Source organism: Cryptosporidium ubiquitum (assembly GCF_001865345.1).
Source record: "Cryptosporidium ubiquitum isolate 39726 chromosome Unknown contig_7, whole genome shotgun sequence".
NCBI lineage: Eukaryota > Apicomplexa > Conoidasida > Eucoccidiorida > Cryptosporidiidae > Cryptosporidium > Cryptosporidium ubiquitum.
In genome coordinates this window covers 489,000-508,069 of record NW_021639830.1, presented here as the reverse complement: position 1 = coordinate 508,069, position 19,070 = coordinate 489,000, and the positions used below count along the sequence as shown (strand labels likewise).

Here is a 19,070-nt window from a genome sequence, read left to right as displayed (position 1 = left end):
CCATCTGTTTTACATCTATTTATTTCATTTATACAGGTTATGCCTCTTAATTGGAAACTCCTCTTGAAAGAAAATTCCAATATCTTAATTTGAAAATCGACCCAACCTTATTTTTATTATTAAACACATCTGTGTGTCGTCTTAAGCAATATTTTTTTTCATTTTTAATTTCTATAAAGTAACTTAATTATTAACAATTTATTGCAAGTAAGACTTTCCCGCCCAAACCATTTTGACCATTAATTTATATAATAATATATTAATATTTACAGGAGTTAATAAAAATTATTTTTGGCCATTTTCTTGTGATAAAAACTTTCAAAAGAGTTAAAATATTTCAATTTATATTTATTTATTAATACATGTATATATATTGATAAAGGTATAAATTCATTCGAAAAATATTGAGGATCTGATTAAAATTGATTATATTTTACAAAGATGAGTAATAACCATCAAGACTTAATATTTGGCTGGGAAGAAAGACTTGTTGATCCAAGTAGCAAAAGTTACTTGAGAAGCAAGAATTTGCTTTCAATTGAAAATTTTGAAAGACTTTTAAAATCCTTAGAAATTGCAGAATCATATTCTTGTTTTAAATTGATTAATGATCCACATTTCAAACCATTAATTTCACCTTTAATTAAAGAATACCATTCAGATTTGGAGACAAAATCTCTTGAAAATATTTCGCAGAATGTATTAGATTATTACTTGAATTATATTTTAAGAGAAAAAGACCAAGTTTCATTAAAAATAGCTCAATTTGAAATTTTATGTCTCTCAATTCTTTTACTTAATATTTACATGCAATCAAATTGGACCGGTCCACCATTTAAAGTAGATGATGGTATATCAAAAGATTGGAAGCTTGAGAAGAAAGATAATGTTTGTGATCTTAGTGAATTTACTGGAATAATTACAGAAAGTTGTTTAGATAATGATAAAGAATTTGGCAATAATTACTACAAAGAATGTACTTCATGTATGGAAATTGATGGTGAATACTTATACCAAAAATGTAATTCGGCCCCATTTTTAACTTGGAGTATATTTCTGATAGAATTTTTATCAAATAGACCAAATGATAATAATGATGAATTTAATAGTGAATCCAATATACTGAAATTATCAAAATATATTATTTTAGGTGATGAAATACCAAGGTTAAGCTTTATAAATTTTTGGAAGCAAAGATTCTACCGTATATGGCAGAGAAGTTTAGAGGGAGGAATAAAATTTGCTGCAACTCCTTATTTAGAAAGTGTTATTCTTGAAAATTACTCAAATTGGTTAAAAGATGAATGGAAAATAATCCCGGATAACTTTCCAATAAATGATCGCTTCAAAGATAACTTACTAAGATCTTTTCAATTTGATGACGAATTAAATAATAAAACATTTGTTTCAGAAAATTTGGATAAAAATGTATGTTCAATATTTTTGCTTGACCTTGCCCTTTCTTTATCGACTTTTAGCAGAGCAAATCCATGTGCAGTATTACTTAAGCAAATATCTTTAATGAATGGATTTAGATATTCATTCACTGGAGCACTTGGGCAAAAAAGAATGAATCAAAGAGAAAGTACGGCTCAGCTTGTAGTTCAAGTTTATCGAAATTCAGATAAGCTTGAAGATGAAATAAATAACAATATGAAGAAGAATGAAGAACCTGTTAAAGATTCTTTAACTGAAGAAATTGAAGAAAAGATAATAGATCGTCAATTTCCAGAAAATGTATTACTCAATACTGTTGATCCAAATATTGATATATATGAGAATGTGAAACTGGATGATGATAATAATAACCATCTTACAGGGTCTTTAGCAATAATAGAACAATGTGTATTATTAATACATGGCGTTGCTATTTATGAAACAAGTCCAACAAACGATGTAATAGCTTATGAACAATTGAATGCTTTAACAAATAGAATATTAAAATTTGACATAACCAAAATTAAGGATGAAAATCTTCGTAAAAAAATTCATAATTGGTTATGTTTCTCAACAGCTTTATGGTATAGATGTTATGCAGAGCATCATAGAAGTAGAACAGCTGATAGAGCATGTCTTCAACTCCAATCACTTGTTGATCAATTTAATGATACTGAGCCAGGTCCTGAGGAACGTCTTAGACTAGTATTTTCTGTAAATTATCCAAATATTTGGGAAGCAAAAAAAGAGCTTGGAATAAGAATGATGAGAATTGGGTCTGTTTTATCTGCTTATAATATGTTTGTAGAAATGTGTATGTGGGAAGATGCAGTAGACTGTTTAATTGTTGCAGACAGAAAAAATGAAGCTATTGAATTGGTTAAAGAGCAACTCAAAGTTAGAGAAACTCCCCGTCTTTATTGTTCTCTTGGAGACCTTACTCAAGATCTTTCATTTTATGAAAAGTCATGGGAACTTTCTCACCACAGATTTGCAAGAGCGCAAAGATCTTTGGGAAATGCATATTTTAAGAAAAGCCAATTTGAGCTTGCCCTGGAGGCTTATACAAAAGCCTCGTCAGTAAACTCTACAAATGTAAATTGTTGGTTTTCACTTGGATGTGTTGCTTTAAGGCTTGAGAAATGGGAAACCGCACAGCAAGCATTTAGTAGAGTAGTATCTTTAGATCCACAACAAGGTGAAGCTTGGGCAAATTTAGCTGCAGCTTTATCTAAGAAAGAATTATGGGATGAAGCCCAGAGTGCAATAAATGAAGGATTAAAACATTCAAGAGATAACTGGATGATGTGGGACTCTTCACTCAAAATTGCTATTAAAAGAGAAGATTTAAATCGTATTATTGAATGTTTATCTGGAATTATGAAGCTTAGCTCTCATAAAGAACGATTCCCAATGTGGTCTCTTCCAAATATTATTAACCTTCTCAAGAGTGAGAAATATATTAACGAAAAAAATAACTCAGATAAACCATATTCTATGATAAATAAAAGTCTGAATTTATTAAATCAAATGTCACAGTATTCATCAAAGCCTGTTGTTTATTTTGTTTTATCAGAAATCCAAATTTTAAAGAATGACTTTGTTGGTGCATATTCCAGTAAAATGAAGGAGCTTAGAGGTTCCATGGAAGTTATTTTTAACGAAAAGATTTCTTCTGATGATAAAGAAAAGTATTTTAAAGATATACCAAATATATATTCTGATATTAAAGAGATTATTTCCAAATGTAATGACTCAGCCAAATCTAATGAGGAAAGAATTGATGAGGTTAACATGGTAATTACTACAATTATTAAAAGGCTTAAAATTACTAAACCAGCTTGGTCTTCTGCTCTTGAGGAAGAATTATATAATCCTTTATCATAGTATATTTTTTGCTCAAACAAAACTTGAATTAGCTAATTCACTGCAAATAACCCATCTTCTATTTTATTTTAATTATTTATAAGCTAGCAATAATGATACTGATAGTAAACATCTATTTTGAAGTATTACTTGATTGAAATGGTTTTCATTAATTATATTAATTTTTCTTTTATTAATTATCGTAAACTTTTTTAATTTTTTAATTTGAATATTAAGAAAAGAACTGTTCATTAATTATTTGCAATTATGCATTGTCCACATAAAAATATATGCACGTAATTTGCATGTAATTTTGAATACCGGTATCATTATTTAATTTTTGTCCACATTGAAAAAAAATGTAAACACGACATACATGCATGCAGATTTTCAATGAACTAAAATAAATTTTTTAAATTCATCTTTATTTATTTTGTGTAATAATAACAAAAGGAGAAATATGATAATCTTTCTATAATAAATACTAATACCAATTTAGTCAATAGGGAAATATCAGCTAAAAAGTACAAATAATTATTAAATGAATTAAAGAGTAAATATCAAAATAATTTTCATGTTTATTTTAAAAAGTTAAAATACGAATTAAGAAGAATAATTACCAAATACATTTTTAAATTGTAAATTATTCTTTTAATCACTGTTTTAGTGGCGCTATGGGGAAAAAAAATTCTAATCTGGATATTATAAAAACATATAATTACATGAAATCAAAATAAGCTATTAAATTCAAGACTGATTGTAAATAATCATCAGTTATTTATTAATTGCTTTCTAATACAAATTTTTAAATAGTTTTATTCAAGTTAACGATTGATATACTGAATTATAAGAAAATGGAAGAAATTCAAGTTACACCCTATCTTGATCAAAAGCCAGGAACAAGTGGACTTAGAAAGAAGACTCGTGTATTTATGGAAGGAACTTATTTAGCTAACTTTATTGAATCTTATTTTCAATCATTCCCACAGGGGCATTTCGAAGGTGCGACACTTTTGGTGGCTGGCGACGGCAGGTACTTTTTACCAGAAGCTATACAAATTATTTCCGAAATTGCTGCAGCTCATAAAGTTAAAAGGATTTGGACAGGCGTTCATGGTTTATGCTCGACACCTGCAGGCAGTGCTATCATAAGAGAAAGAGAAAGCGGAGTTGCTGTAGGAGGTATCTTACTTACGGCTTCCCACAATCCAGGTGGTATTGATGATGATTTTGGCGTCAAATTTAATGGAAAAAATGGAGGTCCAGCTCAAGATTCAGTTACTAATTCAATTTTTGAAATAACAAAGAAATTGACATCATATAAGAAAATTTCATTACCAAAGATTGATTTAAGTAGAGTTGGAATGCAGGAATTAATCCCCAATCAATTCACTGTTGAAGTAATAGACACAACCGAGGACTGGTTGGCCTTAATGAAAAAGATATTTGATTTTGAAAAGATTCAGAATCTTCTTATTAGGAAAGATTTTAAGATGGTTTTTGACTCTATGCATGGTGTAGCTGGGCCATATGCAAGAAAAGTTTTCATTGATGAATTTGGATTACCAGAAAGTTCATTATTGCATTTAGAGTCCAAACCAGATTTTGGAGGTCTTCACCCTGACCCAAATCTAACTTATGCTAAAGATCTTGTTGAAATAATGAAGGCAACAAACCCAGAAAAAGCTGATGAAAATACTCCAGATTTTGGAGCTGCTGGAGATGGAGATTGTGATAGAAATATGATCTTAGGTAAAGGATTCTTTGTTACTCCTTCAGATTCAGTTGCAATCATTGCATCATATGCAAAGGAAGCGATTCCGTATTTCTCTAAAGGTTTGGTTGGAGTTTCTAGGTCTATGCCCACAAGTACATCACTCAACATTGTAGCGGAAAAACTTGGAATTCCATGTTATGAGGTTCCAACTGGATGGAAGTATTTTGGAAATTTGATGGATGCAAGTATGATTGACATATGCGGTGAGGAATCTTTTGGAACAGGGAGTGGCCACATTCGTGAAAAAGATGGATTGTGGGCAGTATTGGCTTGGTTGTCAATATTAGCTTATAGAAATCCAGATCCAACAAAACCATTGGTATCTGTAGAAGAAATTACCAGAGATTTCTGGAAAAAATATGGAAGAAACTACTACACCAGATTTGATTATGAGTCTGTTGAAACGGAAAAGGCTGATCAATTCTTTAAGCATTTAAATTTATTATTAGAAGATAATCAGAAATTGAGAGAAATTATTCAGCCATATGGTATCGATATTAAGTTAACTGATAACTTTACATACCACGACCCAGTTGACGGTTCAATTGCAAAAAATCAAGGTTTAAGATTTATATTCCAGGATAATTCTAGAATAGTTTTTCGTCTATCTGGTACAGGATCAGTGGGAGCAACAATTCGTGTTTATATTGAGAAAACTGTGGGCGATCAGGCAAAAGTTAATAGTACAACAAATGAAGTTCTTAATGATTTAATTGAAATTGTTGAAAAAAAAATTAATTTGCAAGAATTAACAGGAAGAGATAGACCAACAGTCATAACTTAATTCAATAGCATGAATAAAACAAAAGCCTGAAAAGTATTAAGTTAATGATCTGATTAGATTCTTAAATCTTTAATTTGATCGTTTGCAAAATGACTTAATAGGGTTCTAAAAAAGAAAGATCACACTATTCTTCGAGAGTAAGGACAACACAATCATTACTTTTAATTGATAACTGAAACGACTTTTGTTGATTAATCCTCATACAATGATGAAGATCCTGAATTTTTTTTTACTCGTAAATTAATGTGAACTCAAACAATAATCCGGTGACCTGAAGTGTTTACATGCAATTTATTTTATTAACCCTGAATATAGTCAAATAAAACTCTTTAATTATGAGAATGCTTAATTTGACTTTAGAAGGGTTCAAATAAAGAAGTTTTAGTAAAGAAGAAAAGTACCTGTGAAACTGAAATACTAGAGACTCAATACTATTCAAATCATAATAAAAGTATTTCAAATCTTTATAAAGAGGAAAATCTATGAGAAACACTAGAAGTGAGGAAATGGTCTGAGAATGCTCGTTTATCTACAAAAACAGCCTATTTTGCTAACTTTATTGAATTTTTATAACTAGAGGTGAAGTTTATAGAGATAACCTTGCATAACATGGCCCAGTTAGATCATTTTACTACAAAAAAATGAGTTTTTAAGATTGTTTTTAATAACAAATCAAAAATTCAATTTAAAAAACTTAGTAATTTGAAATTACTGTTAGAACTAGTAAGTCTATCCTAATCGTATTGTTCTTAAAAAAATCACAGTAAAAATTCTGGTATTCATTTCAACATAATGGGACTCAAAACATATTTTAAGAAGTAAAATTTCATGTATATAAAATTAATGTCAATGTTATTTTTGTATTAAAAGCAACGGATTATTGCTTTCTGTTTTTATTTATTTTGTTTAACCAAATACATTTCTTTCATATAATGGACTATTAAATTAGAGAAAGGGAAGCTTATTTAATTACTAAAGTTATATCTATTCACCATTTGCAAATTCATTACTAGCTTCCCCACATTCAAAGTATTTTACCAAATAAAATCTAAATCTTAAATATAATTATTGGGTTATTTGTTCTTGTTGGTCCTTACTTTTACTAGAAAGACAAAATATTTACATTACATGATCATTGAACCCTATTTAAATTGTTTTGTATTATTTGATTATTCAGCTTTTATCATATCTAAATAAAAAACTAAATTAACTCTTTTTCTATTCTCTCTTTGTTATCGTTCTAATTTGTTTTAACTAATTTACTCTGTATTCTTTTTTCCTTCGTAGAATAATTCTGTATTAAATTAAATGCATGTTTTGGCGCCAACTTGCCGTTTTTTTCAAATTCTTTAGTTTCTTGTTTCAACAAAGAGAGAAAGCACAAGAAAAATGAGAACTATCATGCACACAAGAGAAAGAATAGGGAAAAATTGTTTCCGAATAAAAATGCTAATCAAATAGCTATACTAAAGTGCATTCAGAAAAACAGTATTTATTATGTCTTTATAAAACAAAAAGCTTGGAACAAATACAAATTTTACTAAAAGTTGAATTTAAAAAGAAAACAAAAATTTTCAATTCTTTGTTTTAAAAATAATTTATTACTAATTCATTTATAATAAATTAATGGCAGCCCGCCAACACCATTATATACCCGCCTAGCATTATCGTTAGTATTCACCTTTAGGCGGGAGGTCCTGAGACAATTTGATTAATTTAATTACAGTACCGGTATAGGTTAAATTAAATAAAATGTAAGATTTTTTAAAAATTTAAAGAAATAAAAACATTTTAAAAACTAAAACCTGGGTTAATAAAAGTAAACATAATTTAAACTAATAAGTATTCAATCAAATTAAATTAAAAATAGACATAAAATTAAGTATTTTCAATAAGGAAAATAATAGTCAAAACCGGAGAAATAAATGGGGAAAACAAATTAAATAGGCAAAGTTACAAGGAGAAATCAACAAGATAATTGACAAGAAATCATCATCTTTGATATAAATCAAGCTGTTTCGATTTTTTTAATAATATATATTACTAAAATTTTTTCAAGATATCAAAGAGGATTATAAGCTCAATACAAAATTAGAATATTGCTTTGGCTAGAAGAACAATATCTAATATATAGGAAATTTCATGTAAATATACAAATTAATTTGGGATTTCTATGAGAAGAAAATGAATAATATGAAGTTTATGTTGTATTTTGGATTTTTGGTTTACGTTATTGGATCATTTGTGAATGCTGAGAATCTTCCTCTTCCTCTTCAAAAGAATAAAATATGTGAACATTGTATTTTAAAAGAAGAACCAATTGTTGATACAAAGGTTACAGGAGCTTATTTAGTAGTAGAAAAGGAAACAACTGTTTCTCAGCCTACAGAAAAACATATTAATCCTTTCAATACTGTTCCAAGTCCACCAAAAGTTGGAATTGAAGATCATGGTAATGAAGGATTTGATCTTAAAGAGTTAGATCTTAAAGTTGGTGAAGTTCCACACGTTGTACCCGAGCCAAGGTATATCCCAGATGTGAAAGTATACGATTCTCAACTTGAAGAGCTATCATTCCCGGAGAATACTGACTCAGAAATGCAATCAGAGACAGAAGATGAAGATAGTGATCAAGAAGAACTTATTTTAACTCGTATACAACTTGGAGGAAATTTGGACTTAGTTTCAAAGAGAAATGAGAATGGTCAGATAGAAATTCAGAATATCGATAAATTTGATATATGTTGCACTGAGGTCGGAACAGAGTCTAAGCTAAAGTCCAGATCTAGGCTTAGAGGAAAGGAATCTCAAATTAAGAAAGAATGTGATTGCATTGGTAGTAATAGTACTAGTTTCTTAACCTATGATCTCTTGAAATTAGAGTCTGTCAAAAAACCCGCTAATTGCACTGAAGAACCATCTCCAGCAAAAGAGGAGTTATACCAGAATAATACTAGTCATGCTATTAGGAAGCTTATTGCTAGTTCAGAGTCTGAAAAATGTGAGTTGTGTACAGAGGAGAGAAGGTGCTTCTATCATAATGGAAAGAAAACCCACAAGCCTATAGAAGGTTCGCCATCTACCGCTTCTAGTGATGTTCCTAACACTTCTTCTACTACTACTACTACTACTACTACTACTACTACCTCTACCACTACTACTACTACTACTACTACTACTACTACTACTACTACTACCACTACTACTACCACCACTACCACTACTACCACCACTACTACTACCACTCCTTTCCCGCCTTCAATATCAGATGATGAAAGATCACCATTTGTGAGTGATATGTCCAATGATGAAGTTCCATTACAGGAAAACTTGGGAAAGCCTCAAACTGGTGATGTTAACGATGATATAGATATGCATACTTTATTAGATAATATGAACACCTTAGTCAAAATAGTTAAGGAAGGCAAAGAGGAGCAGGTTAAAACTCAGGTAGAGCTTCGCAAAGAAAGGGAGTTATTGACTAAGGTTATTTTAGATCTTAGGGATTCCAAAGATTTAACACAATTATATATACAGCTAGCTAAGCTTGAGATGGAGATTAATTTGGTGAGACAAAATATTGAACAACTTAATAGAGAATTGGAGAAAGCTAAGTCATCTAGCAACTTGCTTACTCAATATGAGAACCAAAACAATGCAGAATTAGAAACTGCCAAGCATAGAGTATCTAGGAATGGAGTTCCTTCAGCAAAGCTTGTTAAAATCATATCGAGACTTGAAAAGAGAAAAGTTACTACCCAGGGTCTACAGATAGATGTTTCTAGAAGGATTGAAAGTTTATTACAAAGTATTTCCAAAAATGAAGCCCGAATTTCCGAATTATTAGAGCAGAAATCAAATATTGAAGCTAAGATAGAAAAAGTCTCTAGTGAAGAGAGATTGTCATTTGAAAAGTCAAAAGAAAAGCACTAATTAATGGTTTCTAAAGTTCAATCCTTATTAATTAAACCATAAATTCTCTCATTACTACCTTGAAGATACTCTTCTTTATCACTTATTAGAGATAAAGTTGGTTGTATTTCTAGGATCTCTGAGACATTAATTGTCCCTTATCTTCCTCCAATTCTATAGAGCAGAGCTTCTAACTATTATTATGATTAAAATGATTATTATCACTACTAATGACCACAATTGCTACCTTATTGGGTAAAAAGGAGCTTTCTTTTTTTGGAGATCGAAACGTATCTGCAAAAATTTTTCAGTTCTTTTGTATACTGTCATTTGAGGAACTAGATGGATCTTACAATATGATGAAAGGTATTATCGTCTTTCTATCCCTAGTATAAAGAAAGAAAAGGAATTTAAAAGAATCCGGAAGAATTTAATGAGAAAAGAGAGAATAAAGGAGGTAAAACCTGAAAGAACGACAGTAAGGAATAGATATAAAGGTCACTATATGGAATTATTGTTTGTGGCTTATTTAGTTTTAACTTTTACCGAGAACCCTAATAATTTAACTTATTTTAATTAACCCATTTATGTTTGTATTTTGATATGTTTACGTAGGTTCCTGAACCGATCTTCATTTTTAAAATGAAATTGATCTTTCACTTCTATAAACTAAAACTGAATATGGAAGAATAGAAAAGTGAACATTAGATATACTAGGAGTGCCCGCCTTTTGGCGCGTTTTGGGTGTCATTTGCATTTATTTATTTTACATTCATATTCTTCTACCTTTCATTTTGAAATCACAATCTGTTGGCTGTTGATTGCTCTCATTATTTTGAATATAATTACGGAAAATATGCAAATTATTAAATATCTATCTGACTAGAGAATTTGAAATAAAACCTAATTTATTATATAGAAAAAATATATTAAATATATATACACTGAGGCGCGTACCTGTACATGATCATATTCATGTGAATTTGGTGCGGTTCCCGCCAAATTTTGCCCAGTAGACCCATTGGGGTGCGCGCGCATACTACTGGGTACCGTTTTACAGAGTTAATTTGTGAGGCGTAAAAAATTAGTATAAAATATAATCGGTTGAAATATAAATTCTTTGATTATTTCAAAATTTACCTAACACTTTCATTATCAGGATTATTAGTATTTCAGTGTGCCCTTCCTTTGTTGCTGCCTCCCTTCACAGAATGTCCTCTCCTGCCGCCCCCTCTACCAGAATGTCCTCCTTTGCTACTATCTTTTCCCCCTCTGCTACTATCTTTTCCTCCCCTTCCTCCTCTTCCTCCCCTTCCTCCTCTTCCTCCCCTTCCTCCCTCCCCTTCTCCTCTCCCTCTTCCTCTTCTGTTCTTATTTTCTCCTACAGAGTGACCTCCCGTGTTGTTGCTACTATTTACCGCAGAATGTTCTACTATTCCTTCTCCCTTAAAGTTGTCTCCAGTGCTAAGAGCATCCTTAATTTCAAGTTTAGAAAACAAATGGTCAAATAAGGTGACATTAGAAGAGTTATCATGTCGAGATTTGAGGAATTTCCTAGCATCAGAGTCAATTTTCTCAGTAGATCTGAGAAGTCTTCCTCTTAAAGGAGCTCCGGGATCGTGATCATCATGTAATTTATGCTTATCACTACTGCTAGTAGTTGCAGTCTTTTTCTTTGATTTCAGATCATTTTCATTTTTTACATCTTTTGAGAAGTTAAACTTTTCTAAAGAAACTAAATTTAGTTTCTTATATTTATGGATATTCTCAATAAAATCATTATAAGCTTTAACAGTACTTTCTAAATTGTTGAGATCACTCTTGGATTCTCCTGGATTTGTACTCCCAGTAGAAGAAGATGTAGAAGAAACAGAAGGAACAGACTTTGACTTGGATTGATTCTCTTTGCTTTGTTGGTAATTCTGTTGAGCATCTTTAACCTGCTCATTTAACTGCTTTTTTTCAGATTCCTTATTTGCAAATGGTATAAATTTGGGAGGTTTCTTTGTAAGATTTTTTGAACCAGAAAATCCTTTAGATCTTGATCCATTTAATATATTATTAAGCCTCCAAGACTCAACTAAGGATTCAACATTACCTCCCAAACATCTTACATTACTGTTTTTCAATAATAATATTGAATTCTGTACTTGCAATATACCCAATCCTCCCTGTTTTATATTCAACATTAACTTTGTACCTGGATATATTAAATTATCTTGAAAATTTATATTATTTATCCTCTCATATTCTAAAGCATTAATTATTACCGTATCATTTTTTTGATTATTTCCATGTTCTAAAGATGATATTGCCATTTTTCCTGTTGTTAATGTCAAATATAACATTCTTTTTTTAAGCCTTCCTTGGCCTCCTTTTCTTCCTTTCACTCTCTTATTTTCTTCTTCTGTGCCAAATTTCTGGTTTTTATTCTCCAATTGCTTATTGTCATAATCATCCTCATTTCCCAAATCATCTAACAACTCTTCTTCGTCTAAAAAGTCGTCCCAGTCTTCATCCTGTAGATCATTATCTAATTCTATATGATCAAAACCTACTGAGGACTTTTTTGATTTTAAACAGTCATATGATCTTATTACCATTACTAGTAAATTATCTGAATCTGAGATTACTTTTCCATCCCTAAACTTAATTGACTCTCCTATAAAATACTGTCTCAAATCACAATCCAATATAAAATTATCTAGATCTTTTTTCCAATCATCATTTTCTCCATTTCTTGCAATACTTTTGGCACCAGCAATATTATTCTTCCCAAGATTAACCTTCTTGTTCTTTCTCCTTTTCTCCAACTCTTCCAAGAATTCTTGCTTCTTCTCCTTTATGATTGATAAAATACCATATTTGTTCTTTAAATACTCTTCCACTTGAATCACGTTCATTTGTATTACCTCCACTCCTAAATGTTTATTCAATGATTACCTTTGTTTTAATTGATCAAAAACCCAATAATTTTTTCAAATATTAATTATATTACTGATATAACAAATTTTTATTTTTTTAGTGAAAATTTATATTAAAAAAAAATTCACCACAAATTTACATTTCATTTTCGTGATCCAAAACACCGGTATAGAAAAAATTGTTCAGGGGTATCGGTATGGGGGGGGGAAAGCATTATGTCGGGAAAAAAAATTTTTCAAACTTAAAAATTAAAATAAAAAAGACAATAATAAGAAACAAGAGTAGAAAAAACTGAAATTAAGAAAGTATGTCTTTTGAAATTAATTTAAATGTTTTACTTTTCCTGCCACAAATAATGTGCAACCCAAGGTAGATCTTCCTGCATAGATTTTACTTCATTATACAAATATTCGGAAACTCCTTGGTGATTCATATCACTCACATTCTCCGTCTTACTGAAAGATCTCCGACCTCGATTTCTCATTATCCTTGATATTCCCAATTTGATGTTGCTATCACAAATATTTTCAATATTAGCTGTTCTTGTAGTTTTCACCATTTTAAATAAATTCGGGTCAGTCACCCCAACTTTAGTAATTGTCCTCCTTAGAATTCTATCATCCATCCAAGACTCCCTGCTCTTATACTTCCCCATATATGAAAGAAACCAGGACGATTTTAAATACCCTAAAACAAAATACTTTCTTGTACAAGTAATTTGATCCAAACAAAATGTATTTGAATTTGAAAAATTGTCTTTACATCCCAAAGTTGGCGTTTTATCCTTTCCAAAATGATCCAAACAACTCTTAAAGATCTTTAAAACTTTCTCCTCCAATACAGAGTTACTCACCTTACCTCGAAATACTATTACATCCAATATTTCCCAAACTATCGAACTTATACCACTTTGGTTTCCTTTACCCTTTTCACACCATCCTTCTTTTTCTGTCTCTTTTATTAGGCTCCTTAGCAAATCAAGATCCTCTGAATTTATCAAATTTTCTATATAATCTAATATCTCAACTACTAAAGATACCAAATATCCCTTAGTCACACTTGAAATTCTTCCAGGTTCTGAAAAGTCTTCTCTCATACAAAGTTTCATTACTATTTCCCAAATATAATTATTCATTATTTTGATCATCTCAAAATTTACCATACTTAATCTTGGTTTTCTATCCGGTACCCGTTGTTCAATTCCTTTTATTAATTTGATGGAATTTAATAAAACTCCTTGTGATTCCGAATTCTTTACTTTATCACTAAAATTCCAAATTTTAGTTCCTATTTCATTTATCCATTTGAGTGCCTTTGTTCCGAATAAGCTTTTTTTCTCTCTTTCTTGTTTATTCTTGTTCTCCTTATTCTTTTTACTCTCCTCATCTTTGTCATTTTCTTCCTTATATTCTATTCTATCTGCTTTAAGTACAGTATTAACCAAAAACATTAATCCAGAAGCAAATCCAGAGTAAAAATTCAAATCTTCTAAATTAAATAAAGATTCACTTTTAAGTATAAAGTCCAATTCCTGAATAGATCTCCCTAAATTAAAAATTAATTCATGTATAATCTCATCTGATAATAATACTTTTTCTCTTCGGTACCTTTTGCTCCAATAATTAAATGAAATATTCAGATCTTCTTTTTCTTTAAAATATTTTATTTTTCTTGATAAATTTGTGTCCAATGATAAAGGTGTCAATTCAACCTGAATGTGTTCAAAACTAAAGTGTTCAAATACTTGGGCTAGATCTAAAAAGCCTTGAAAAATGTCCACCAAAAACTCGCATGTTGAGATTACCAATTGTGCTCCATCTTTCCTTTTCTTTCCTTTTCCTTCTAAATCCTCATCTAAAACCAAATTTTGATACAAGCTTGCCAATATACTTTCTATTTTTGTCTCGGTACCCTTAATTAACAATTTGTGATCATGATCATGATTATGATCATGATCAAATAATATTCCAATGATCAGCTTTAATAAATGAAATACCGAAGGATTGTGAACTAAACGTGACAGATTTAATAAAACTTTGCCATTTCTTGCCAATAATACATATTTCCAGGTCCATTCAAAATCATACATCATTAAAGAATAAACTAGTTTGGAAAAGTTGGAAGTCCCTACTATATTAGACTTAAACCCAAGTTCTGTCTCATATTCATTACTATTATCCAATATAAATGCTATTAAAACACATATTGGCATTGCATATATCCTATCTAATCGGTTATCTTCCAAGCATCCTCTTCGATAAGATATATCTTTTTGGCTGAACCCCTTTTTTGATATTGAATATGTGCCATTATTGCATTGAATATTTATATCAGGCAATGAATTAATTTCTATATGTAAATCGGGTCTTAAGCCTAGCTCTGATTCAAGTTCTGAACATTTTTCTGAATCCATATCAAGATCAGAGTCTGTGTCCAAATCAGAATCTAAATCGGAACCATTTGCTGAGTCCGAATTAGTATCAATATCAAAATCCATTCCAAAAATGTATCCACTTATTATTACATCCAAAAATACATTTGTACAAAGCAGTTCTGTTGCTAATCTACTGTATTTTAATTGCTCCAAACTTGATTCTGATGGATATAGGGAGATCTCCAACAACCCCATAACATTGTCCGAGTCCATTGCCAATTCCATAATTTCATCATTACTAATCTCATGTAACTTATGCAAGAAATTATACTTAAAACCTACAAAATCGTCTTCTTTATCAAGTAATCTCTCATTCCCCATATTTGGTACTCTTGTTTTTAACTCTTAAAATCAATTGTCCACTTTTTACCTTTATTATCCTGTTTAATCCCTCTTTTGAATTAATATAACCATTAATCCACTCTTCAATTATTTCTTAAATATTATATATCCGGAACTTTATAGCTTTAAATTCTAAATCCTAAATTTGTTATTTTATTTTAAATATTCTCATACTGATTTTTCATTTTATATCTTTCTTTTTGGCCTTTTTTTGCCATTAAAAAAAAATCGGTACCTTAAATATTTTTTAATTCACTTTACCGGTCAAGGTACCGATTAATTTTTGTTAGCATAATTAACAAATTTTTTTACAACAAAAATTCTAAAGAAATTCAACTAAAAAATATTTAAATCTAAACATTATACTAAGAAAAAAAAATTTTTCCTAATTCTTCTTAATTTTCCAAGCATTAAATTTTTGACATTTTAATTAAATTTCCTCCTTATTATACAAATCTCCAAATATCATTTTAAGTATATAACCACTTTATAACTTAATTAAAAACTGAATCCAGATTCTAATAAAATTTCCATTTATTAATAAAAACTTCAGCCAATCTCACTTTTATTCTATCTCCACACAAACTATTGTTTTTCTTTCATTTCTTCCCCGCTTTACTCTCTTCTGAATACATCTCATAAATATTGAAATACTGATTCATCATGTACATTTTCTAAATCAGCCATCTTGTACTTTTTACCATTTTCATAAATTGTAACAGATGCTCTTACTGCTGCATGCTCAATAGATAACTCATTTACTCCCCTTATAATCCTACAGAATCCCTTCTCACCCCAACGTTTGCCCCAACTATTCTGAACAATCCAATAAGGTATTCTTTCACTGCCATATGTTTCCCATCCCCATCCTGTTATTACCATCGCATGATCAACCTTATACCAAGGTATATTTGACCATGGATATTGTCGTGTTACAGGATCATAGAAACCTTTAAAAACTCCTGAATTATATAGTGAAAACTCTAATGTTGGTTCCAAACTAACTGCAACAGGGCCTTCATTCCATAATGATTCCATAATATCGCGAGGTGTAGTTTTTCCGTAAACATTATTTACATAACTATACTCCTTTACCTTGATTATTTTGGAGCAAGACTTTGGAATATTCTTTGTAATAGGAATTCTAGTCCTACACTGAGTATTTGCTGCACCCATCTGGCCTCCCAAATCCCAACATAATTGTTGAATAACATTAAACCTTTGATTATTTGTATACTTTAAACCACTAGACTGTTTAAATTCCTTGTCGTCCGATGAATTCTCATGATCAGAATATGCATAATAATCATGAAGATTCGAAATATGTTCAACATTATTACCATCCAAATATTCTTCCATATCATCTGTCTGACCTTCTTGATAATCTTGAGGTTGGCTTTCATGATTATATTGTTCTTCCTGTTGATCTTGCTCTTGATATTCCCAATCTTCTTGATGAATTTCTTCAATTTTAGACGCCTGATTCTCAAACTCGTTTCCGTTTCCTTCTTTAGTTTGCAAAAAACTATGTCCATCATCAGCAATTCCAGATGAATCTGGCGTGTAAACAGGACTTGGATATAATTTCTTTACGCCAATATGTTTTGCATAATCATTTATACACTCCTGTGTTCTAATACCAATATCCTGAGCAAATTTAAAAGCAAGTGTAATTAATCCACCTCCACATCCTTGGTTGTAAACATTACAATTACCCATCTGTATAGATGATGCATATACTTTCTTTAATATGTTAGGATCCTTTGAATACTTAATCCATAAACGAGACGTAATTATTGTTGCTGCTGTGACTGCAAAGCAATCTCCACAATCCCCCTGATTAAAAACTTCTGGAACCAATTGAACCCTTTTTCCTAATCTTCCATAAACATGCTGAGGATTTGACCAATCAAATGACCTTATTCTCATCCAAATTGGTTCACCATCAATGGTTTTTTTAGAACCAGAAATCTGCTCTTCTTCTCTAACACTTGAGATTTCTGTAATATATTCTTCATTAGACTTTTTTCTCTGAGCAAAGTGTGGAGAAATCTTCAATGCTTTTCTTATTTTTGGTAATGTATCCAAATCCCTTTTATTCCCAATTTCAAATCTATTACTTCTATTCCATAATTTATCCCTACTATCAAATTCTGAATATTTTGTTGATATCTCATTTAAATATTCGGCAATTGTTGGATTCTGTGCATTAACTGGATGGTCAGGTGGTAGTCCCAATGGTGATGACCTCCATCTCGGAAGCTTTAAAGTCCATTCTGATCTATCCGTCATCTTCCCATCACCATCTAATATCCTCATCCCATACCAACAACCTCTCCTCAGCTTTAAATCTTCATTCATAAGTAACCATGGATAATTGCCATGTTTACCTCTCTCTTCTAATGACAATATTTTGTTTTCTTCATTATTTTCGTTAGAAGCTGCACTATCAGGATAAGAATCCCACCAGCCTAAAAGAGTTGTATGGCAGTAACAATATGATGCATTAATATCTTCGTACTCATTTATATATTTAAAGAATGCTGTATATCTATATGATTTTGTCCAGAATGTGAAAGCTTGATCTAATATTACTGTCCAATTACCCACTGTACCAACCTTCTCAAAATCATTAAAATTTTGTGTGTCAACGCCGTCCAAATTCTGGACTGAAATGACTTTCAATTCAGTATCTTCAAATTTTACATCAAACGTAAACGAAAGTTTAAAATAATTGTTTAGCAACCCCCTTTCTGTTGGTATTAACATATTATGTGCAAAATCTCTATCTGGAGATGAAAATCCGCATGTTGGATCCTCAAATTTTGGATCAGAAGTGCACGGTTTATAAGTTCCTACATGAATTCTCCATGTACCAACTACGTCACCATGAATACAATTTGGTGGCAAATCACCTGATATTTCTTTAATTAAAATAAAAAATAGCCAAAAAATTAAACTCCATTTGCTTTGCCAACGGATGACCAAACTAGATGTAAACTCTATCATTAAAAACTTTAAGTTTTCTCTTCAGCCTTGAATTTATGCTTATTTCAAAATTTCGACTTTATTGATCCTTTTATACAATTCTTTGTTAAATGTAACTTTTGTGTTGTAATAATTCAGTTAACAATCAAGATTCTGCTAATCCCTCGGTAAAACAAACTCTTTATCCTTATCTATAACTCCTTTATTCTTAAATTGTTATTTTTTATCCTTCTATTTTCTATTATTTCTTTATTATTACCATTATTACATTAATTTTAATATTTTTGCGGCAGATGTTTTTCTACTTTATCCTTTAAAAATAATTTTTACTTTTCTTTATTTAATTGTTAGTACAAAATTAGCCAAAATCCTACGAACCAATCCAAGTTTTTACCAAACTTTGAAAACCTGCAAACAACAACTCATTCAATAACTATTTAAAATCTGGCGATTGTCTGAACAAAGATTGTCTTGAACACAATTTTCTCTCTTTCTTCTTATCTGTTACTCTTATTATTTTCAAATCCAATCCAATTTTTACTTATTCCCTTTTTGAAATACTCCTTTCTCTTTTCTATCCCCACAATATAATCTTCTATTTTTTT

The 19,070-nt window shown here is 30.4% G+C and overlaps 6 protein-coding genes across 6 annotated transcripts; 3 read left to right on the top strand and 3 right to left on the bottom strand.

The window, feature by feature from the left end:
• Positions 1 to 441: 441 nt before the first annotated feature.
• On the top strand, positions 442 to 3,324 carry cubi_00741 (TPR domain-containing protein; the record flags this gene model as incomplete). Its single annotated transcript, XM_029017754.1, has 1 exon — positions 442 to 3,324. The coding sequence occupies one exon, from the start codon at positions 442 to 444 to the stop codon at positions 3,322 to 3,324; it is 2,883 nt and encodes a 960-aa protein (XP_028873552.1).
• Positions 3,325 to 4,157: 833 nt separating this feature from the next.
• Positions 4,158 to 5,864, top strand: cubi_00740 (uncharacterized protein; the record flags this gene model as incomplete). Its single annotated transcript, XM_029017753.1, has 1 exon — positions 4,158 to 5,864. The coding sequence occupies one exon, from the start codon at positions 4,158 to 4,160 to the stop codon at positions 5,862 to 5,864; it is 1,707 nt and encodes a 568-aa protein (XP_028873551.1).
• A 2,184-nt stretch (positions 5,865 to 8,048) lies between these two features.
• cubi_00739 (uncharacterized protein) lies at positions 8,049 to 9,797 on the top strand (the record flags this gene model as incomplete). The annotated part of the gene is made up of 1 exon (XM_029017752.1): positions 8,049 to 9,797. One exon carries the CDS (start codon positions 8,049 to 8,051, stop codon positions 9,795 to 9,797), a length of 1,749 nt encoding a protein of 582 aa, XP_028873550.1.
• A 1,151-nt stretch (positions 9,798 to 10,948) lies between these two features.
• cubi_00738 (uncharacterized protein) lies at positions 10,949 to 12,679 on the bottom strand (the record flags this gene model as incomplete). Its single annotated transcript, XM_029017751.1, has 1 exon — positions 10,949 to 12,679. One exon carries the CDS (start codon positions 12,677 to 12,679, stop codon positions 10,949 to 10,951), a length of 1,731 nt encoding a protein of 576 aa, XP_028873549.1.
• A 356-nt stretch (positions 12,680 to 13,035) lies between these two features.
• Positions 13,036 to 15,456, bottom strand: cubi_00737 (uncharacterized protein; the record flags this gene model as incomplete). Its single annotated transcript, XM_029017750.1, has 1 exon — positions 13,036 to 15,456. The coding sequence occupies one exon, from the start codon at positions 15,454 to 15,456 to the stop codon at positions 13,036 to 13,038; it is 2,421 nt and encodes an 806-aa protein (XP_028873548.1).
• A 657-nt stretch (positions 15,457 to 16,113) lies between these two features.
• cubi_00736 (uncharacterized protein) lies at positions 16,114 to 18,486 on the bottom strand (the record flags this gene model as incomplete). The annotated part of the gene is made up of 1 exon (XM_029017749.1): positions 16,114 to 18,486. One exon carries the CDS (start codon positions 18,484 to 18,486, stop codon positions 16,114 to 16,116), a length of 2,373 nt encoding a protein of 790 aa, XP_028873547.1.
• Positions 18,487 to 19,070: the final 584 nt, after the last annotated feature.